The following is a 24,050-nucleotide window of genomic DNA, read 5'->3' on the forward strand; positions in this document are numbered from 1 at the left end:
CAGTGGTGGAGATGGGGGAAGGGGGAACATGGGGTGCTCATGCTGTGCTGAAAGTGGAAATAAAGCCTCCATGTCTTGCAAGCCTCCATGGCATCTCTGCTCCATGCCCACCCGCCTCAGAGGCTGGATGTGCACCCCGTGCAGGCTGGCTACACACCTCTAAGCTGCACAGTCCTGTGAGATGAGACACAGGGAAACTGGAGCAGAGTCAGATGTCTAACGGGCCATGCAGTGGTGCTGGCAGCAAGAGCGGTATCACCCCACTGCAAATTTACAAATTCAAGCCCAGGATAAAGGAGAACACTGTCATCCCTGTCATGGCAGTGGGGCAGGAATCATAGCTACAGCCCCCCATTCGGGGCCAACAATGGATGGGATTAGTGGCAGCTAATTCTTTCCTCCATTTATGCCCTGACTATGGCTCTTGGGGACAGCTAAAGTGCTGTCCTTGATCCCTAGCAAGCAGCTTGAGGTGGAAAGACTCTGGGCCACCAGGCACCCAAACACCCTCAGGGATGTGTGCCCTTTGGCATCCCTCCTGCTGGGAGCATCAGCAGGATTCCCTCCCCCACCAGCCTTCCTTGCCCTATGGGATCATCTCTGTCAAGCACAGCCCCTTCCCCCCATCCCAGCAATGCTGCATCCCCCTGTGCCCCTCAGTGACCTCTGGGGCCCCCTGGCTTTGTCCCTGCTGGCAGGGGAGATGAGAGAGGTCAGCCTGGGAACGGTGGCAAGCAGCATCTGCTTCTCTGTGATCCAGCTCATGCCACCTGTATCTGGCTCCAGCACGTGCATCAGCCTCACAGGCCCAGCACCGGCTGCCTCTGCTGCTGCTGGGAGAAAACCAGTTGGTTACTGCCCACAATGCCCCTGGCACTGCCTGCCAGAGGTGAGGGCACTGTGGGCATGGATGGAGGAGGGAGGAAAACACAACAGCAGCTGAGACATCACTTCTTGAATGTCTGCAGCCTGGTCACGGCCCAGAACCACTCAGGGCTGTGCCAGTCTGTCCCTGCTCTCTGCAAGGCGGCTTTTCCTGCCCTATCCCCTACGAGATGTGTAGTGCCCACAGCACCAACACCAGGTGAATATGAAGCTCCCAGCTGGCACCTTAAAGGAGGTGGGGATGGTGCTCACCAGTGCAGGCAGGGGTGCTCAGAGGACCTTGGCTGACCCTGCCTGGGTCACCTCCCATGGCCATGACCCAGGTGAGATGACCAAGTCCTGGGGCACTGTATTCCTGGCCCCAGTCTTGCTGGTAAGTGACGACACTATACAGTACTCCTGTCCTGCCACAGCAATGTCCTCTCAGTGGCTGAAGGGACAGACCCTCCTGGCCCAGTGTCCCCAGCCCTGTGAGAGCCAGGAGCTGCCATAAGCTGCCCAAACCAGAGCATGAGGCATGTCCACAGCCCCCAGACTCTGTCCCCAAGAAGATGCATAATTAATGAGCTCTGGTCTGTCTTTGCCTGGCCATTTCCCGTTGATTACTGGCTCCCTATTGCCCTGCTGCCAGTCTCCAGGGCCTGGTACTGTCACCTACTTCTTACCACTGCAGGGGTGCTGCTTCTTCCAGTGAGCTCAGGCTCCAGCGTGTCCATACAGCACAAGTGGAAACAGATCAGCTCTTCCAGCCTGCCAGGAGCACATGACCAAGACCACACTCTCCACAATCTCCAAGTAGTGGTTTTACCAGCCCTCGGGACATCTCTGTGGTTTATCATTCCAGAGACAAGAACAAAAGCAAGAGCTGGGATGTCACAGATCTTGGGCAGCAGATGCACCTTGCAGGATCTGGTGTGGGAACACCTTGCAGGTCACCCTCTGAGGTTACAGGGGGAGTGCAGTAAGAGAGGAAAAGCCTCCCCAGCCCAGTATCAGCCTCATGTGCCCACACTCCATCAAGAAGCACTAAGACAAGGTGATATCATCCTCCAAATGCTCCCCTCCACAGAGAGAACTCCTTTCTCTCTGTGGGCTGGGAAGAGCCATCAGCCCCCACTTGCCCAGCTGTAGCAAGACACACACAGCGCCCATGAGCCCAGCACAGCTCAGCATCCCCTTGGGAAAGAAGAGGCCAAGGGAATTCTCTTCTTTGGGCTCCAGGGCTCAAAGGAGTTCAAAGCTCTTCCAGTTTTCCTATAAGCCACTTTGCAGGGAGTTAAAGAAGTTCAAGGGTGTTCAAAGCCTTTGGGATAAGGAAAGCAGGAAAGGTCTTGACTCACCCCAGATTTGGGGCTCCCATGGCTACAGGCTTCCTTCCTGAATGAAGAGGATCTGAAACCTTTTTCTAGAGCACAACAGAAGCTCCTTCCCTTCCCAAACAACCTCATGCCTATGTTTTCACCATTCTCATTAGTAGGACACAGCAGACCACAAGACAAAAGTCCAGCTCAAAAATCAGTCTGGCTCCATCCCTCTCCAGGCCATAGAAGGTACCTAGTGCTTGGCACTGATCAAACACTTTTTTTCTCCTGACCTCAGGAAAAGTAGTCTTAAAGAGGACAAACTCCACACCCAGCCAGCTCACTCTCCTCAAGGCTGAGCAAGAGGAACCTCTGCTGAGTTCCTCCAAATCTCAACCACAGGGGCAGTGGGAGGAGAGGAACAGCCTCCCCAGGAAGGGCTCTTCCACAGCTCACTCGCAAAGCATATTTGAGGGAGAGCACAGCAGGACTGCAGCATTTTCAGATTTAATAGCAAGCCTGCACTCATCAGCATCAGCTTCGACAAGGGGCATCAGAGGCGAGAAGCGGGTGAGTACATGAAATAACAGAGGTGGACATGACGCACAGCTGGGCACAACAACAGGACTGAAGCCCTAAGTGATGTCATCTGCAAAAAGCTAAATGTGCTGTGAATAAAAGGAACCTGCAGCTAGTATTCCAGCCCTGCCTTGCAAAGCTAATTTTGCTTAGATTGCCAAAATGTAATTACAACTAAATCCCCCCTAACAAATATTGGAGAGCAGCAGGGGAGAGTTGTATTTAAAAGGAATCTTAAGTAGCAGCCATAGAAGTACCTGCTCACAGCAGGGAAAACAAACTGTGCCTGGAAAAGAGCATTTGGTTGAGAACTGGTGACAAGTGCCAAAAGCAGGAACAGGACCCTGAGTCTCCATAAACACACAGAGGGATGCCACTACAGCTTGGGGAACAGCCCTGCTCCCTGCCCAGCCAGGTGGTAACTGCCTGACCATGGGGAGCACTTAGTCATTGCTGTTAGCGCAAGGAATGTCTCAAGAGACAGCCTAGAACTGACACCCTCAATGCAGAAACAAATCCTTCAGAAGACTGAATGTTTTAAACTGTTTTCTCTGCCAGTCCTGGCTGCTTTCAATCTAGACTTCAATAGTAAGACAAGGAATTTCCAATTGGAGTCATGAGGCTGAAGGTCTCCCAGGCCCCAAGGCTGGTAATTGTCCCAGACATGGGCTGCTGGTTCTGCAGTCACAAGCAAATTTGCCCAAGCAGCCCCTTCTGCTGGGGGACTGCACAGAGCACATGGGGCAGGAGATGTGCCCCATCGCTGGCCACAGCCTCCCCTCCTGGGCCCAAGGCAAAGGCTCCATTAAAAATGAAAGGCAATTGTGCGATTCCCCAAGGAAAAGGAGAAAAGGCTGGAGCTGTTAATGAGTACAATTAGTGTTGTAGTCAAGCAGAATCAGAGGAAATAATTAGCTCCTATTGTTTCCGTGGCATCCAAATTGCAGCCATGCTGGCTTTCCAGGCAACAACCCATCATCTGAGGCTCACCCTGGAGGCCAGGGGGTCACTCCCAGCCCCTCTTCTGGTCGCAGCTGTCACGCAGCAATGAGCAGCAGGCTGGGCCATCACCCTCTTCTGCTACACCCACTGGGGGCCCAGAGACTTGCAAACCCCAGTGCACACCAGAAGCAGGCTTGGCCCTGAATTCAGCCAGTGCTGCTGGCTCTCTACCGAGACAGACAGAGTGAAGGCAACCGACACCAAACGTATCTTTGCCCTGGTTTAAGGGAAGCTCACATCCCTCTCCACAATAAATAGGGGTGGGTACATGGCCCTGCTAACCTAGGAGTATGAAGAAGAGGTAAAGACAAAGCAGGTCACCTAGAGAAATACCACCCCACCGAATTTCAGACAGAGCCAAAAAATAAAAGAGACTGAAAGAAACAAAGAGACCCAATAATTTATTGGCAGAACTGAAAAGGGGCATTTGAAAACCACAGGGCTGACTCTCAACTGGGATGCTCCTCCCAGCTGCAGAGAGATTTATAATACTGGTATCCCTCAGCAAAAGGCTCTGATGTTGAGGCAGAATCCCAGAGATCCTGCATGCCATGTAGAGAAAGAGAGGAAAGTGCTGCAAGATGCGGCCCCGAGGGCCCACCGCTAATTGAAAGGCTGCCTCCCGCCCCACTGCTAAAAAAAAGTTTGTGTAAGACAAAATCGGCCTCTATTGTCACCGCTGCTGGAGGGCTTCAGATGGATCCTTCCCCCAGGGAGGAGTGCGAGAGTGGCCCATGAGTCCCTTCAGAGGTCGGAGGGCACTCTCAGTGCTTTCAACACGGAGAGAGGAGCTTAGTGCCAACTCTTGTTCTCACAATGTGATTTTTGTGTTTCGAAAGCTTGAATTATCCCTGGAAAACAGAGGGAAGAAAAAAAGTGGTTAAAAATGTGCATTCCTTCAGATCACAGCACCTCCCCATTCCCCCCCACCACAGCTACCAGTGTTGCCATCCCAGTACATCACTCAAAATCAACGCTTGTTAAACTTCTTATGCAGATCTGCTTCCTAACTACAGAGTTCTCACACAGGTCAGCTGTCATTCCAGAACACATGGAACAGAGGGAGATCCTGGTTCATCCCCGTCCAATAAGAAAAAAATTGTCATCTCCTGTGAGCAAAGCACATGATAGAGTGTGGAAACCTCCCTGATGGATTCTGGTGCTTAAACAACTTGCAAGATCTCTTCCTTACTGAAAATTTATCTTGGGGATTCTGCTTGGAGCACAAATATACCATCAAACCAACCTCCCCCTGCCTCTGTCCCTTGTATTTAGTCATACTGTCAACAAGTTTAGCTCTCTGATCTCTCCTACCTTAAAAGAATATCTAATCTGAAAAGGATGTTTCCCTCAAGTTTAAATAGAAGAGTTTCGTCAGCAGCTTCTACTCATGTGAGTACAGCCACAAGCCTCAGAGGCTGTTGACCAAGGAAGGAGTGTTGGCCCACAGTCTCCCTCAGTAGAGTCTCATGGCACTGCAGCAATTGAAGATGGGGCAGGTTACAGAAATCTGTTACTGCTTACTGCCAGCCTGTGAGCACCAGCAACAGGCAAAGCGTATTTCCACATTAATAGAAAGGTGGTGTGTTGGAAACAAATGAGATTACAATTACTTTGAGAGGATAGGTTTGGCAGCTCCTTCTAAACAGGGACAGGGCTGTAAGTTGCCCAAGCCAAAACACTTAGGGATGCCCCAGGACATACCACACCAAATGGTTGAAGAGCAAAGGCAGCAACTTCAGCAGCAAGGTGCTGTGCAGGACTGTGAAATTCCACTCAAACCCTTGAGCTATCATTGTGTGCTGCCAGGAGCTGCATGGCAGCTGTACCAGCACAGACTGGAACACCTCCAGGAGGTGGGCTGGAGAAATGGAAGAGCAGAAGGAAGTAAAAACCACTTTTTAGAGAGTTTAAAAAGTTACTCTGCTATAGCATGACAGCAAAAACCATGCTGGCGGCCATCTGCAGAAGACTGGGGTTCACCTTTGCACTTGCCAGAAAAGTTGGCTGGGCTGCCATTTGGGAATGTGATTCAGGATTCATTAACTGGATTCTGGTTAATTTGCAACAATGGTTTGGCTTTCTATCCCATACTGGACTTCCACCTATGTCACCTGCCTCAGGAGGACAGCACACTTTAGTTGGCTCTTCCCTGGACAGATTACTACATTTTCCCTCCCTTTGCTTTCACTGGGGTGCCCCAGGCCCTCTGCTTATCCGTGCTCAGCACAGGCCACCCAATATAGCTGAGAGCTAAATGAACTCTGCCACTGTTTTCCTATGCCCTTGGCACATTTGCTGCCTTCAGAGCCTGGTATTTCATGAAGTGAGCTGGTTTCCTCCTCCGGAAGGACATGTGAATGTCATCTAACAATAACAACACTACCAAGTGCCTGTGTAATATTTTGTAAACACTGAGCCTCACAAAAAGCCAAACCTGTGAGGAGAGAGAGATATTATTTTCACCCATGACTTCAGAGCAAGGTATGAAAACACTGCTTGCCCAATGTTGTTGAGGGAGGTTTTGGGATCCCCAGCAGCTCCTCAGAGCTCAGCTGTGTTGGAGCAGCTACATTTCAGTCCCCAGTTATGGGAATTAGGTAATGTAAATGTGTCCTTCCAGTAGATTCCTCTGCTCTGGCACTCAGCAAAGCAGCGATCCCACTTGGCAACACCAACCCTACTCTCATGGCCAGGCCTCTTGCTGGCCCTTCTTAAGGGCCTGCTATCAGGGAACTTGGCACTGGGGGAAAAACAGTCTGAGCTGTGAGGCTCCCAGCAGCCCTGGGCTCACCTTGGCTATCTTCTCTGCACATCTTGGCTGACACTACCGGCAGTAGCAGGTGGTTGTCTCATTAGCCACAACATTATTATTTCTACCTACAGCAGCTGCTGGGTGTCCTTCCTGAACAAGGTTTTACTGACCAACTAATTTATTCTGTTCCAGCCCACTGTTAAAGAGCTGTGTGTCAGGCCCCAGGTGCCTCTCTCAGTGTCCATCACCTGGATGTGCTTAGGATTTACCACTTCATACCTGATACAGTCAACCCTAGGCAACACACCCAAGCTGCAGACATACCTCTCAGCCTCCTGGGACCAGGTCTGGGATACAAGTGCCTCATACAGAGGAAGGACACATTAGCAAAGGAGCACACAGCACCTCAACAGAAAATGCTGGTGTCTGGTCAAAAAAAACTTTAAAAAATCCTTTTGACCTTTGGAAAAGAACAAATAGCAGAATGGGCCCACCATCAGGCCCGTAAGGCAAGCCCATGGGAAGAAGGTTGGAAGCTGAGAGGTATGCCATGAAGTCACATAGGAAGAAAGATGAGGCCCTACCCTGGGTGTGACAGAGGGAGGGGGAGCGTTCGATCAGCGGCCACTGCTGTTCACCAGGCCATGAAACTCCTCCCAGGCCCTGGCAAGCCAGAGGGAAAAAAAATGAAATAAAAAACAAAAAATAGCACTTCAGATCAAAGGCTTCTTAACTTTTAACGAGAGCAGAAACATTCAATGGCGTTTGAAAGGCACTTGTCTTCAGAGAGCAAGGCAATATTCTCTGATCACCCTAGTGGATAGAAGCATCCTTAAAATCCAGCCAAACATCTGACAGCACAAGGCAGCTTTAGCGTTCTGCACAGACATGAAGCGTTCCCACTGGCTGCTGGTGATAAAGCCACATTAATACCCAGAGACAGGTATGACCTTCCTAGTCACAAATGGAATATCCATTTCCTATTGCTCATAAAATAGCCCATGTTACGTCTTTCTGAAGGATTATCACATTCCTTGGCTGGTTAAACTCAGCCAGTTACTGGCTTCATGCTTTACCACATACTACATATGCAGGTAATCCCCCCAAAAGGAGCTTCTTTTAATGCCACACAGCTTAGTTCTTACAAAATTCTTCCAACAGGCAGCAGAATCCAATTGTTATTAGGAAGTCTCATTTCCTACTGTAAACCTGCATTGTTAATGACGACCCAGTAAAAACATCGCAGCTATTTGAAAAAAAATGTTCTTAGATAAGTCAAAGGGAGAGGCCTAGCACTGCACTCCACTGCAACGTGGAGAACGTTACTGATGGATGAAGGCAGCAGACTGAAAAATTGCTGTTGGTTTTACGAAGGCAGCATTGTGAAAACCCTCTCAGGGAAAAGATGCTGAGGTTAATGTGAGCATGACCATTATCTTCTGGGATCAAAGTCATCAAAGAACCTCATAGTTCTCCATGCCCAGCAAAACAGTACTGGTGCCTACAGCACATGCCAAGCCATTTACTGAAGCCACAGAGTCCCATGGAGCTGGAGGGACCTTAAAAGGAATCCAGGTGAATCATAAACTCAGACCACCCTCTAGAATTTTTTGCTGGTACTTCTCAGCTACCTCACATTTTGTTTTGTGCGTTGCCTCATCAGGCCACTGCAACACAACAGGAGAGTCCAGAAATGGAAACCCTGTGTTAGTCAGCACCTGTGCCAAAACCAGACCACCAACCTGGCTCTTACCTGAGCCTCAGAGTCAAGATCCCAAATAGCATTTGCAAAGGCAGCTCAGGTGTCACATGCTCTTTCCCAGTAAGTCATAGCCCAAATAAACACAGAGACCTTGGGGTTCAACAGCATCTCTCCAGAAGAAAGTTAGGGAGAAGAGAAACTGTGTATCTGAGGCCTCTTAGTTGTTGGTAAGCTTTGCACATCCCCAGACTTGTCAAAGTCTCCACCTTCATGTCTTCCCTCCAGCCTCCCTTGTATTTCTAATACATTCCCATCACCCACAATCACATCTCTCTTTCCTCTCCCATAGTTTTCCCAAACTTGTAACTTCTTAGCAGAAGGAACACAAGGGCAGATTATTTGTCAACATAATCGATAATTTATTACCCATTTCAAACTAAGGAGTTCCTTGTTCCAACATCCCAATAACATCATGCACACAGTCCTTCATCTCTGTCCTCACAGACAGAGAAAAAGCTCTTCCAGCCAAGAATTTTTAATTCAAGACCCTCATATATATTATAGTACTAATGACTCCAACTATCTGCTGACTTGACTGAAAAAATCCACCAGGATGTGTCTGTCCTAATGTACCTAAACTATGCCAGGAGAGCAAGCTGCTCTCATTCCATACCGAACAAGGCTGCCAGTTAATTTCATCTGGCAGAATCTTTATGACCTGTGACACGCCAAAGGCACAGTGCCAGAGAGTCTAAGAGGTTATTTTTATGTATAGACATTTTTAGTACCTTATTGCCATACTGTCTGCACAGCGATCAGATACTCGGTGAATTGATCCCCAACACTTAGATTATTTCCATTGAACAGATGGGAAATGGAAACATTAGCAGGCTAAATAAAGCCAGCCAGAGCTGTTCTTCCACACTCATTCCTGACCCACAACTGTTGAAACTTCCCATCTTCTTCCCCACTGCCCAGGGTCAGGACCCAGACAGGGCTCCCTTTAGCCCCAGCAAGTAAGTTGGAGGAAAAAAAATGAGAAAAGAAGCTGTTATCCCCCCAAAAAGAAAAAAAAAAAAAGAAAGAAAAAGAAAGAAAAAAAAAAAAAAGGCAAAAAAAAGAGGAAGACTCCGGCAAAAAGAAGAAGGGCAGTCTTAGCTGCTTCAAGGGACTTTCCAAATCATCATTGTGCAAGTGGCACTAGCTGTTTTCTGCAAACATCCTCAATTAAGTCCTAGCAGTTTGCCTCCAGTATTTCTCTGTGCAACCCTGCTCCTTACCATCTCCTTGCCCAGCTAAGAAAGGATTCAGAGAGCTCAGAGTGAACTTATGGTGCCTTACAAAGGGTACCAAAATCTGTCCCTTTTGCCAGCCCATGGGGAACCTGCCAGCACACTGACTACTCACTACACTGTGCAGGTGTCCAGAGCAGCACAGCCTCTTTCTGGGTGCTTCCCCTGGGATTTAGACAAGAACTTTGTGACTAACAGCTTGAAAAAAAATCTAGGATGACCTTCTAGCCTGAAATAATTCTTTCACCTATCTGGCAGTACTTGTAGCAAAGGCAATATAACATGACTTAATAAACACAACTAAACTGACCTCCTTGAAAAAAACATGAAATAAATAGGTTATAGACACCTTTTTGGTAAGAGACAGGCCACCAAGATAAGGAAGCCTTTCACAAAGTCATGGATACTTCTGAATAAAGCATATTATGGTGATGGAGAACCAATCAATGAATCCATCAATTCAAAGACCAGGTCCATGCAAGTGCTTAGACTTGCAGCAACCTGGAAACTTTGCTGCAATTGGAGAATGGAGTGATAAATGAATTAAGCCAGTATTGCAGAGACTCAGGAGAGAAGACAGCTATCAGATCTGGAACCTCACTGTTCTCCTTTAGATTTTATTCCTGCTCTCAGACTTGAATGGATCAGGGTGAAACAATGCAGCTTTATAGCTGGCAAGACCCAAGGCAACCTGCCTTCCCCTCACAGGCATCAATGTGTGAGGGTCCCATCTGGAAACCCTCTCTCTGTAGGCAAGATTAACCCTGCCCACACCATTAAAGACACAGTCAAAGGCACAGGTGACACAACTAGAACAGCAGCATTGAGGAATTCTCGTAAGGTTTTGGAAATTAGCAAGCAAATGGAAACCAGTGCTGTAAAACCACAATAGTTACAGAATTAGCTGAACTCTGCTGTGACAAGGGAGACCTCACAAACACCCTACCACCAGCTTTCTCACAAACACCGATCTTCTTGCCCAATACCTGCCACTTCCACAGGGATTTCTCTTCCTAATTCCTCAATTTTTTTGCCATTCCTCTGTTTTTGTCCTGAGAACCTCACCCCTGCAGTCTTCTTACAGTGCATTATTCCCTCCATAGGATATCCTCTTGTTTCCTACCTACAATATAGTCTGAGGCCATTTCCTCCAACTGCCTGCAGTGAAATGAACCCAGTGCCAGCTCTATTAAGATCAACTATTCTTCTCATTTACTCGAGCCATCCCATTAGTTATCAGTGGTGACTTTGAAAGGAAAGGATAGTTTTATACCCTGCTCAGCTCTCACTGCAGCAGGCACTCACGAATAAGCGAAGCTTTGTTTTCAGAAAAAGAAGCCTTGCTTTAGAGCTGACAGGACAATCCATAATGTCACACAGCAACCAAAACATTTCCACACCAGCCTGCTCAGTGGCAACCTGCTGATGGCCACTGCTCTGGTCTCTCCTGACACTGGAAGCAGTGTTGCTAGATTTGCCTGGGATTCCTGGATGGTGTTGGGGGTGAGAGCTTTCAACAAAGATGGTCACTGACCACATAGTTATCAGTGTGGAAAAGAAAGGCTGATAAGCCCAGGCAGGGCAAAGGTATATGCAAGGCAGCCAAAAACTTCATGCTGCAAGGCTCAAAAGTCAAACGTAAAAGCGATCACTTCCCCTTCACCCCTCTCCCAACTGCAGTTCACTCACTACAGATACCCAAATATTTCAGTGGCTTCACTGACCCATGGCCAGGCTGTGATTGGCAACATTATGCTTTCAAAAAAGCACAGTGCACCTCCTACAGCAGCAAAAGAGGCTGTTGGGATTTTTTTGTTTGTTTAATTCCAAGCCACAGGAAGTACCACTGTCCATAAGCCACTGTCACTTCTGGACCATGTCACCTCCAAGGTTAACAACACTGATGAACTGAACCTATTAAGCGGTTCACTGCATCTGAAGGCACCTCTTTCAGTGCACCTCTGAAGGAACAAAGAGAAGCAATTTCTCTCCAGCTACTGAAACAAGGTAACCCACAAAATGTCGCATATGTTCTCTTCAGGTGCTCAGCGCTGTAATGTCTAAGGTACTATAAATCCCCTGGAATTAAGCAGAGTCCAAGAGATTGTTCTAGTTCTCTTAGCAAGATTGGAAATTCATACAGACTGGGCTGACCCTTCTACTCACTGGGATTTAGGCAGCTCGTCAATATCACAAGCAAGAGAAAGGACAAACACAGGAAAATTGCAATGAAAGATCTGCTTATCTAGCTAAATGCACAAGCCCCACCACTGAGAGCAGGAAGGACAGAATGCAGAACAGCTCCCTGGAATTGCTGTGACGCAACAGGTACTTTTCAAATGCAGCTTGGCAGCACCACCACTTTCTGAAACAAAGGGGGCTGCAGTCTCACTGACAACTCATGAAAAATGGTGTCTAGAAATGATTTAATATGAAATGATCATCACAAAAGGAATATATAAAACCTGAAACACAGGGCTCAGGTTCCACAGTGAGAGGCATGCTAGCAATTTCTACAGAAGCATTCATTTACAGTGTGTCAAAAGCTAATCCAGGTCAATTCACTACCTAAAAGTCAAGGTTTTGAGAAACGCCTGTTCTTTTCTTGCTAAGCATGCTCCCTTCCCTGAAGCACAATCAATGCCAATCAAGCCCCGCACATGAGCAGAGCTCTAGTGGAGAGATGCAGCCCATACAAATGAAAAATGCCACCAGCCCCTCTCGAAAGGCAGCCCTGACAAAGCCTAGAGCACAGCTCTTCCATTAGAGCTTTTCATGAAACACAGCCAGAGTGTGAATATAGAGTGCTGGCTAGAAAGCCCTCCCGAGTCATAAATCACATGGTACATGTGCAGCATAAGTGGAGTTTATTCATGACGGACAGTATTTCAACAGGACTTGATAGATGGGCGAGGAAAAGGAGCCAGACTTTATGGAGGATAGAACTAGTTACACAAGAGCTTCTTCATTAGTGAGAGAACCTTAATGATATGAAGCTAAGCCAAGCAGAGTCAGAGTGAAAGCTGGGGCTGTCCTGCTCTCCTCCATCGCAAAGCAGCCACCGTCACCTCTCTGCAGCTGCTGCCCCTTGCTGCCTGCTGGTACGAGGCAAGAGAGGCACAAGAAGTTGGTCTGTGCATGACTACACAGAAACTCCACCAACAGCAGTTCTGCTCTGAATTTACACCAGTGCCATTGGAAGGAGGTGCTGGAGAGCACTGCAATCAGACTGCTGCAGCTCAAGCGAGGCAATGGGAAAAAAAGGGGCTTTCATGATGCCCTACATGGCAGAAGGTTAACTGCTTAGACCTACCTGACTGGGACATCATCGAAGCAATTCCTGACTAACCCTCCTACCCACAGAAGAATGAGCGGGAGACAAGCCAGGCAGCCTCTATTTAAGAATTGCTCCCAGCTGTAATCTGAGCTACTAAACTCGATACCTCCAACACCTGTTATTCTCAGACAAGCTCATTTTGCACCACATGTCAGCAGCAGAAAACGAAATTTGGATGCTATGCAGGAAGAGAGGGCAGCAAGCACAGCATGTTACACTGGTGTAGGGAAATGATGCCACACTACTGGATGCACCATCACTCAAGGCCTTACACCTGCCACAGCAAGCACAAACATTGCTATAGCAGTATTCTCTGTGCTAGGAAGTGCTGGTGGCAATAGCTCACAAGGGAAAGGCCATATCATTCCCATTTTACACTTGCTATATGAACCACCACCACAGCTTAGGATAGCTGGCTCCATACACGGCTTTTCCTACAGAGCCTGAGAGAAGTCAAACACCTCCCTGCTCTCACCACAAAGCCGCATCACCACAGTCCGCAGTCTGCTGCTGCTGAACAGGAGTAAAATACTCTGTTGTGTGTCCACATGAGCACTTTGCTGTTTCCCAACATGGACAGAGAGTCCCTAGTGCCCTCTCCTGGCAAAAAGTGCATGAGAAACACCACTGGCAAAATCACGGAAAAAATCATCCCCTTCTCTTTCCCACTCACACAGGAGGGAAGGCCACATGGAACACTAGATGCCTACAGGCAGTTTCAGCGAGATCTCTGTATAATTACTAGTGACCCACACTCAAAATTGAAAGCTAGCTGTCTGCTAGAACCAGGATTGATCCCATCAAACTGTCTGACAGCAGACTGATGACAGGGTGATTACGTGGAAAGAACAAGCCAGCATGATAGAAGAAAGTCATGAAAGATATTTGCACCCTCATTACAGGCAAGATTAGAAAGCTCTCTGCCCCATTAGTGTCTTATTCATTTGTTTCACTTCTTTTTCTGTGTGCACCTTTTCAAGTATTAATTTAACCAATATGACCTAATCAGTGTATTGGTTTATAATACACTTAAGAAAAAAATAAAAACAACATATTACTCACCTCTAACTAATACCTCTATGTGCAATTTTTTGTCACTTTGTGGGAAATAAAAGTCACCCTGAATGGCCTGATATGGTAAGCTATAATACATTTATTTAAAAATACAGCTGTCCTCTCTGTGTACCATGATCTTCTAGTCTTGTTAAAGAGCCTCTGTCACCAGGGCCTGGAAGACTTAATATACGACGTTTATTATGATTAGAAATCATTTGTACAGCACTGTAAATTCACACAGCACTTTCCCAAGACCATTTATAAGTCTAATGGCACTATAAATCCCTGTTAGCTTCCGCACTTTACTCCCCAGAATCTCTGTTTATTCAAATGATTCTTCCCCCCCACCCCCTACTGCAATCTTCTCTTTGAATACATCAAGTCACAGTCCCACCCTGGGCTGCCCATAAGCCTGAGTGACAGGCTGGGTAGATTGTTAAAATAACTCTGGATCACACACTTAAAAAGAAGAAGGTTTTGCTCATAGAACCAAACACCCCTAACAACAGCATGACAACAACAAAGGAATTTGGCTTTCAAAGCACGCTGGCAACAACTGCTGCTGTTTGCACTTCAGTTTGCAGGAACAGCCCTAACGCACACGAGCACTTGTGCCAACGCCTGCGCCGTGCACTGAGCTGCTCGAGCACGCATGCAACCTGCAGCACCCCCCTGGCCAGCACACGTACTTGATGCTATCGGTGTGGGTTTTATATTCCATGATGGTGTTGGGAGGTAGGTTGAGCACTCTTCGTAACGTGTCGCGTATCCGGGCCGTCGTGGCCTGGTCGCTGGCTGTCTTGTTCCATATGGAGATGATGTCCTCCTGCACAACAGCACGGGAGGAAGGGGTGAGCACGGGGCACTTTTTGCAGCCCTGCCACACGGCAGCACGTGCCAGTTCCCACAAGCACTCACCTGGAATCGGACAGAGACGACGGCCCCACAGATTTCTTCCCCCACCATGAACTGCTCTCCCAACATGGCCAGAATAAGATTCTCCCAGCACCGTGATGCTAAGCCCTTCCGCAGACGGATAATCCATTTACCACCATTTTTGTTGGCATCATCCTAGGAAGAGGGGAAATAAATTGATTTGTTTTCTCCTAGTTATTTTTCTGCTACCCACAAGACAGCAGAGCCACAAACAGGAGCAGATATTGATTGGGTGGGGCAAGGGAGGTATTTTCAAGCAAAACCACTTTATTTCACTTCTCCTCCGTACGAGCAGAGACAGAGGAAAACCACTAACTTTGAATACAAAGTACTTGAAACAATGGCCCTCGGCCTTCCAGACAAAGTTCTATGCTCTGAAGACTTGAGCTGCAGTGTTTTGATCCCACTAGCAAAGACTAACACCAGCCTACCAATCTGCACAAACAGACCCAGAGGCAAGGACTTTAAAACTATTCCTAAACTTGAGACTCATTCACCATTTGTCTAATCCACTGTATATGTAGTTCTGCTTGTAAAACAAGATCCCTGTAAAACAGGAGAACCCCCTCATCACAGAGCATGGAAGGCCACGAAAAAGTTTGCAAAGTGGTATTTTAAAAGCAAGCAAAAAATTGATAAACATTTTGCTTCCACATTTCCAGGAATGGGCTCACAAGTTGTGTTAACACAGTGTTCTCTGTGTTCTCCGAGAACTACTGATATTTATCACACATCATACAGCTGAATGTTTGCTCCAGACTGTGGTGACCCAGGGAAATAACCAAAATGAGGGGAGAGAATAAAAGAAAAAATTTATGCTAAGCACCCAGTCTGTCACCTCAATATTGTGATTCTGTATCTTGAAGCTGACAAAAAGCTGGAAACTGCTACAGCCTCCCTTGCTCCCCAGAACGCACAGCTATGTCAAAGAGCAGCTTCTCCTCTGTGCAGAACACTGTGGCATTCTCTGGTACAACACTGTAGCTGGGAAATCTTACAAGGTGAGAGGGGAACAAATTCCCATCCAAAGCTGAAGACAGAGAGGTAGGAACAAGTCAAAGAGGTGGCAGTTAGGAAGGGTAAGGGAAGACAGGTCTAGGACAGAAACAGAGAACAAAGGATGACTCAGAGGGGACTGCACAAAACAGGACATCCCTCCCCAAATCCCCAGCAATCCCCTCTGTCAAGCTGGGACACACCTTAAAGATGCCAGGCAAGGCAGCCCAACCCTTCTAAATGAAATAAAGTTAATTTTATTTTAGCCTTAAAGCTTCTCTAGGGGTCAGATAAAACTAAACATTTGTGTGCTCTCTCAGAGACAGCAAGTGCTAAAGAAGCAATCCTGAGGAAGCATGGAAGTGTCAGCATAACAGCAGCATTCACCTGACTCTTACTTTTCAGGTAAGAAAGGGGACTGCTGGACCGGAAGGGGAAGGCGTCAGCTCCAGACAAACCTCAAAGCATGACAGGAGCCATCCAAATCAACACAAGTTCTAGGAATGTGGCAGACTCCTGTGAGACGCAAACTACTTTCTGTTAAGCGCCTTTGTTTTCCAAGTTGTGAACATCACAGCCTTTAGACTGGGAGTTGGGTTTAACTCTTCAAAGTTCCCACAATGACTAATGGGCATCAGAAGAGATAGTGATATTGCTAAAAATATCTCAAAGGTGGCTTAAGCAAGTTCAAGGCTACAGAGAGAGCAGTGATTGGGAGGCAGATGCTGTATCATGTGCTTTATGGTTGTTGTTAGTTTTCTTTCAGGTTAAACAAGATTCAGTTCAGTCAAGCATTTGATTTTCCTTTACCAGAATAATAATGATCTGCAGCCCAGTAAATTGCCAGGGAATATTATGCTTAGTGCTTCTGACTTTACCAGAAAAGGCACAGATGTATGCAGAAAAAGATCAGAGCTACACACAGGCACGTATGTGCCTACCAGAATGACAGTAACTAAGGACTGGTTTGGAAGAGAAAGAAACATAAACAAAGCCCTACAAAGCACACAGCAGTGAAGGGCCAGAAGCAAGATCTCAGGTCCTCTTCTAGAAATATAAGAAGGAAGTAGGGCCAGAAGTAAAAATACCAAAGAATCTCTCCACTCCCACCTTAAAATGGCTACCGGGAAATGCTCTATAGAAATTCTGGTATCATTAACTTGGGGACTCTGGTCTGAGGAATTTGCTCACCAGGAGTCCAAAGAGGGTTAAACGTTTTATATAAATTGTATTTGCAGTAACTGGCTATAAAACACCTTGCTTAAAATAATTGCCAACAAGGGTCACATATAAATTTCTCAGGACCAAGCAGTATAATTAGGTACTTCAGAGAAACACATAAAATCCTCATATTGTGAATGCTATTGGTCATTGCTGGAAGCAGGCCCGGAACTGGAAGAATGATTAGCTGGGCAAAGATTTTTTTCAATGTTTTAAACAGATTTGGATAGAAATAGAAGCAAACTAAAGCCTTGGAACAAAAAAAATAAAAGCAAATAAAAGGCTAAGTTGTTTTTCCATTTCCAGCTCTGTGTGTAGGCTTCTAACCATATGCCATATGAACCTCTGCCTTCCTCGACTGAAAAAGGAGTGTTGGTTTTTATAAGCTTTGTTGAATTCCACTTGGAGAGGTCCAGTCCTTCCAGAGGAAAGCCTGGCACTGCTGTTACTGGAGGCAGCTGTAAGAGGCAAGTGCCTATACTGGGAGGCACAGAGCTTAGCTGGGATATCCCTCCATTGGCAATGGCAGTTCAGAAACCTTTGGGGAGATGCAGCCAGCAACTTTCCCATCTTCCCTCTCTGGCAGCACAACTGTTAGATTATATGGGACAGAATTCTGAGGACAAGTTTACAGGAAACCCAGACAAAAGCTTTTCACCCAAGAAAATCCAATGGAGTGCCATTTAATGACAAGAGTCCCGCCACTGTAGAAGGTTCCCCCCCCCCCCAAATATTGTGGGAAAATATCAAGGCAGAAATAAGAGCTCCAACTCACCTCCCACATTGGTTTGATGCCCTCTTTGAAAAGATGGAAGTCACTGTGGCCTGTCAGGTCCCCAGGACGTACCATGTGACTGTAAAACCGCCAGAACTGTTCCACCTGCAACAACACGAACCACACGGTGAGGCTGCTCAAAGTGTTCACAGTCAAGACTTCTACAGAAACAGGCTTCCATTTTTACACCAGCTCTCCAGAGCCACCTTCCCCTCTTCTGTTCTACTCTCTTGCAGGGTGTTAATTAGGCAACATAAAAGGCAGCAGTAGTGTCAGAGCTTGCGTGCCTGTTTCTGACTGGCTCCATTACCAGGTGACCACTTGAAACATTCAATAGGGGCCTCTAATGTCACTCAGTGTTTGTCTGAAGAAATCTGTGCTAAGGTAACAGCTGCTCTGGAGAACAGTTCCAAACATATCTTATAAATCCTACTGCCCAAACTTTCAATCATTGGATATGTCCAATGATTATGATATACAATCAAATGCATCAGCTACAGCCAAGCCTCTCTGCCCTGAATAACCACTGCTCTCTGTGACCATGGAAACTGCAGAAGTCTCCAAATTAGACATTTTTTGTATTTAATTTTAGTGTATGCAGATTTTAAGACAAAATATACATTCTGATGCTAGTTTAAGATTGGAAGGCACTATTCAGAGGTTTTTTAAAAATATCTCTTACTTCCTTTTACAGTCTGCCATGGTACACTTGGACAACTTCACTTTGACCAGTTCCATTCTGGCACCCCTGTGTATGTTTGAGATAATCTGACTGTAAGGCACAGGACTTATATTTTATAGTTCTTAAAAATAGCATATTTATCCTTTGACAATCTCTGGGTAAGAAAGGATTTGAGAAAGGATGGATCTTTAAAACAAAACAAGGCAGTGGAAGGGATTATACTAATTTCCATATTTTAAGAAGCCTCTACTCCGTAAGATAATAGCTATTAAGCAGACCAGCAGTGCAGCTGAAGGGGTCAGACATCACCCCAAGTACTTTATCAGAGACCTTAATGACTTGGTCAGCAGTTGGAATTCTGCTCCAATCTGTGACCTCTGCCATCCCAGCCGGAATTTGCTTTTATAGTCAATAAAATTATGAACCAGGACTGAGGAGGGGTCAGAAGCAATCTATTTTTGTCAGGCACGACGGAACATCCGTAGGGAAATCACACTCCCACAGTGAGGGAACGTGCCCTCTAGTGGTTCACATTTCACAGCTTTTAGAGCTTTCCACTGAAAAGCCAAGAATAAATCTGAACCCAGACTTAGCCAAGACAATTCTTTCTGAAGTTTGCTCTTCAATTTCCCTAAACAGAATTTGGACCCAAACACATCATCAGATACGCTGACCAGTCTCTCTCCATCCTAACAGAACTGCTGCACTTCCAGCCTATAATGGCCCCCATAAATTCTTTGTAGCAAAGAGCAGACAACAGAATATTCAACATGATGCTTTTCCTCTAAGAAGCTAAAAATCAATGTTAAGCCTACACTGATTTATCAGATTGAAAAGTTATTGTCAGATCATCAAAGTGGCAGCCACGTTTTCCATCTGAACTGAAAGTACTTGCTCACACGGGGTAATAGGAGCAGTAACTACCCACAACAACAGGCTCTTCTCCCCACCCTCATCCTGTGTGCATGCACTAACACAACCCAGCTGCTTGGACAGGCACATTTTTATGCAGTCTCCAGAAGGAATAAAGGGGTATTTTTATAAATTCTCTTATTACAGAGGCAAAATGAACATTTGTAAGAGACCCTGAAAAAACTGGGCAAATACCAGATTGAAAAGAAAAAGGAAGAAAACAGCCAACAGACTTCCTGGGTTTTAGAACAGTAATCTTGGGCTTGTGTATCTTGGGCTCTTGAGGGAGGTTTTACTGTGCCAGCACCATGCAAAAACCCAACACCACCTTCCCAGGACATGCTCAAGTTTATTCCAGGAACAAGCAACCACAGAGTGGAAGGGGAAAGGAAGAGCAATTTGCATTTTAATGAACTTGATTGCAACACCAAACTGCACCTTGTCCATCACTTCCAGACAGACAGCAGGCCACCAGGTGCTGGCAAATACAGCATTCCAGATGCTTATTCCAAACACAGTCTTTGTGGTGGGAATGTGGGTGGAGGGAAGTGTGGGGGGGGAACCTTACAGAAAAAGAACAGAAAAGCTGTTCCTTTCTTCTCTTGCTGACCTGTCCAGTTCTGCTCCAGCCATAACTGAACTACACGGCTGCTCTTCTTTTTTTCTATTATTATTCCAGCTACCACCATGCACAGAGAGAGGTCCAGCACAGGGCAGAGGAAAAGTGCTAAAGACACATCACCTGCTATAAGTAATTCAAGAGCTCATTTGCCTTGGCAAATCACTCACTGCCCTCTGCTCCTGCCACCACAAGCACGGCCTGTGTGTGCACAGAGCCAGCACACAGGGACTGAGCCACAAGGACCACGCTGTGCCCAAGTGACACAGGGACAGCAGGGGGGTACTCACGGAGGCAAAGGTGCCGATCTGTTTGATGTTCTGTTCATAGCTCTGGGAGCTGGTGGGCCGCCCGGGGGTCCGGCGGGAGTACCAGAAGGTGTAGTTATACTGTAAGGGGTGCTCAGCTGGCCCCGGGACCACAGCCTGCAGAAAAGAAAAGCTTGTTTACCCCTTGTATGTTCCTCTAAAAAGGAGAACGGTAAAAATTATATTTACAGCATATAAAAGCAACCATTCAAGCCATCAGATGCATCGTTACTGTATTTTTTTTAGTCCATAATTGTGCCTCAAAGGAAAACAAAAAGATAAACTAAAAAGGGCAGTGTGAGACCCTTAACTTTTTCAAATTAAGGAAGGAAAAAAAAGACACTCTCCTCCTCTGGGAAGGATAAACTCCACTTATAATGAGCCATGATTCAAAAGCAATTAAAACTCTTTGGTGACACCAATTGCCTTAAGCAACCAACACCCCAGTGCTCTGGGAGGATTAATCTTAGAACTTGTTATGTCAGCTCTGGCAGAAGCCATCACCAGCAGTGAGCAGCAATCACTTTTTAATTTCCAAAACACTGATTTCTGATTAAAAAGACTTCTAATGAGCACAAAAGAGGCTAATGAGAGCTCATTAGCCAGGAGTCAAAACTTACAGAGAAAACCCCAATCACAGCCCTTATCTTGTAGTACTTGATGCTGTTACAGGAGTTACCAGGGCTTACATCTCTACTTTCCTCTTGATTATGGCAAGTTTACAAGGGTTGCATTACTTCAGACACAGCACACAGTTTTCCTAAACATAAGATTAAAAAAACCCAGTAGAGATATATGCCTTATGCCTTCTTGACCAGGTTACACTACACACAGGGATACATCTTAAAAGTTATTTCAACAGTGGCACAAACACTGCCTGCTAAACCACCTTCAAACCACCACTGCCCTGTCAGACAGGAGCCCTTTCCCCATGCCCTCTCCCACATTTGTTTTTGGAGAAAAATGAAGCTTTATTTCTCATTTCCATTCCAAAGCCTGGCAGGGTAGTAACTATGTTAGTGAGGGCAGCATTCACCCCTCAGATTAGAGGCCTCCAAAGGTTACATCAAACTATTGAAATCGAACATAGTCCCTCTGTCTTCACTGCAGCAGTAACAATGCACTGAGACCACAGCCCTCCCAAGACATACTTTCCTTATCCCTGAACTGAGGACTGACTTCCCAGCACTGCCACACCATGCCCTGGCAGTGCACTGCAGATGCCAGCACCATACCTTCCTCTTCGTAGTACTCTGTGGTTTCTCGTGATCATTCTTTTCCTTCTCACTGTCTTTCTGTGTGTTATTTTCCTCATTCTGGTCATGGTCTCCACTATCATCATCTTTCAATCTGGTAAAGAAAAACAACAAAGAGAGCCATCACACAGCTGAGAAGGTTCATACCAAGCCCAGGTAGTCTCTGCTCCAAAGCTCCTCCACGGTACAGGAGCCACCAGAGTCTGGAAATCTACACTTGACGACCCCACACAGTAAAAACTGCTTCTACTTTCATGCCCATCACAGGCATCTTGGGCACACGCTTTTAAGCCGAAGTGAACCATGAAACAGCTTTTTGGAACGAACTCAAGTAGTTTGTGCTAGATACTGATCTGCCACAGGAAACCCCAGCTACTTGTTAGGGTTCCCTGCTATTCAGGGGGCCGACAGGAAGACCTGTCACTGTAACTCAGCTGACGCTCTCCCACCCTGCTCCCCACGCCCCCCAGCACAGCAAGGGCAGCGCCTCAGGCGAGCAGACACCGCGCCAGAACCCAGCACCCCACAGGTCTCTCTCCTCCCGCCCCATTCCCTGCGAAGGGCCGGAAAAAACGAGAGACAAGCGGGGCCACGAGGCGGCCCGCGACCCCCCGGTGCGGGACTGCCGCCGGCCCATCGCCCACACCCCTCGGTCCCACGTCCCCTCGGGGCCGGGCCGGGCCCCGGCTGCAGGGACGGGGCTGTGCATAGCCCCGTGACTCATCGCGTCTCGCCCGCCCGGCGCCAGGGCAGCGGCGGGAGGGGCCAGCGGGGCTCGGGGCCGTGCAGGCCCCGCACCGGAGGTCGGCCGGGGGGGCTCGGGGGTGACACTCACGCGTCGAATTTGTTGTTCATCGTCGCTCGCTGCCGCCGCCACCCCCGTTCGCCTCAGCGACTTCCGCCCTGCTGGGTCCGCCCGCGAAACCCTTCCGCCGCTTCCGGCGGTGTGGCCATAACGTCCCGCGTTTCCCCCCGGAGCCGTAACACGGCGCACGGCGGGCGGGGAGGGCAGCGCGCCGTCGGGAGCGGCCCTGAGGGCACGGGCGGCACCTTGGGCGTGGGTGCCTGGCGCCGGGGAGCGAGCCAGAGAGTTACAAATTATTCATACAATTAATTTTGCTCCGGTAGATACAGTTTGAGGACTCAGACAGTTACTCTTCAAAGGGTTTGCCCATCTTGCCTCCTGTGGCGACAGGGAGCCCCAGCTTGACGCGCTCCCCATCGCTCTTTCCTTCGTGTACAGTGAGGGATGGCACAGAAAACGGGAAAAATGTCCCAGTAAAGAGCCTGCAAGCTCCAGAATGAACACTTCATAGAGGATAAGGGTGATCGTCCCCCTTCAGCATCTCCTTGCACTCCATGAATCTGTTCCCAGGTTACTCCATGAGCACAGAATCTTTTCATAGAGCTTTCAAATCTCTGACCAATAATTTCTGCTCTCTGTCAGAGTTAATAAATGGATTTCTGAGTGCCATAGTTTCTCCATCAATTTGTGATGTGGAAAGAGTGCCTTTGTAATCCAGGTACTCATGCTAAGCAAGCAAAGCGAAAAACAAATCACACAATATTATAACTCTGTAACTCAGTCTACTTAAAACTTATTTATGCTAAACAACTAACATCTCTCAGCAGTCTGTTGATTAGGAACATGAAAAAATGGTATTCAGCATATGTAAGGCACTACATGTCCTGTACTGTGCGAGTGTATTCATCCTTGTAAAGCACAGTGAGGTAATGCTGCTATTCCTACCTTACTATTTGAAAGCAAAGGCAATGGGTGTCTCAGCAATACCCCTGAAATCCCAGAAATATGGCAGAACAGGGAAAAGGGCCCTCCCAAGTCCTAGGCTAAATATCCTTACCACTGGTCCTCCCATCCTTATGGGCTCAAACCTGTGTTCATAACCTTAGAAGACACAGAAAATTATTTAGAAATACATAGTAGCAGAAATAGTTCAAAAACTCATAAATAATATCCTGGTTGGTAACAAAAGGGATCCCCAAATGGGATCTGGGTGCTCTGAAGACCAGCAGTTTACCAAAATATTTCAGAAGGAATGTGTTACACAAGTCACTACGGAGACCTGTTCTTACAAAGGTCCTTTTCAGAGAATCAAAACCTAATGACTTAAATTGCCAAGATATCAATCACTCTCTTGAAATTGCCCAATGCAAGCGCCAAGTAATTATTATGGGGTGAGAAACAGGGCCACACTCTGCTATCTCCTACTTAATAGCCTATTTAGAAATTATTAGGCACTCCAAAGATTGATTTTAGAGCACCAGAGGATGCAGTAATTACAGTTATCAAATTTTAAAAAGAAAGAACACCACTAAACCCCACTAAAGGCTTCACACTGATCAAAACCCCTGACTTGGATCTTGATTTTCTCAAAGACATCTTCCCCCAAGTCACATAGGTCTTAATCTATTGGG

The 24,050-nt window shown here is 47.0% G+C and overlaps 1 protein-coding gene across 2 annotated transcripts; it reads right to left on the minus strand.

Moving 5' to 3' along the window:
• Window positions 1-4,148: 4,148 nt before the first annotated feature.
• On the minus strand, window positions 4,149-22,535 carry EIF4E2 (eukaryotic translation initiation factor 4E family member 2). 2 transcript variants are annotated; one of them, XM_069024253.1, is made up of 8 exons: window positions 22,450-22,535; window positions 21,594-21,708; window positions 20,341-20,475; window positions 17,838-17,942; window positions 14,828-14,980; window positions 14,599-14,735; window positions 7,107-7,185; window positions 4,149-4,618 (listed from the first exon to the last, which is right to left on the minus strand). In XM_069024253.1, exons 1-7 carry the CDS (start codon window positions 22,467-22,469, stop codon window positions 7,140-7,142), a joined length of 711 nt encoding a protein of 236 aa, XP_068880354.1. In that variant the 5' UTR covers window positions 22,470-22,535; the 3' UTR covers window positions 4,149-4,618; window positions 7,107-7,139. The 2 variants fall into 2 exon arrangements, with proteins under 2 accessions (XP_068880354.1, XP_068880356.1); XM_069024255.1 differs by lacking the exon at window positions 7,107-7,185.
• Between the last annotated feature and the right edge of the window lie 1,515 nt (window positions 22,536-24,050).

This window comes from Aphelocoma coerulescens, chromosome 9 (assembly GCF_041296385.1).
Source record: "Aphelocoma coerulescens isolate FSJ_1873_10779 chromosome 9, UR_Acoe_1.0, whole genome shotgun sequence".
Classification (NCBI taxonomy): domain Eukaryota; kingdom Metazoa; phylum Chordata; class Aves; order Passeriformes; family Corvidae; genus Aphelocoma; species Aphelocoma coerulescens.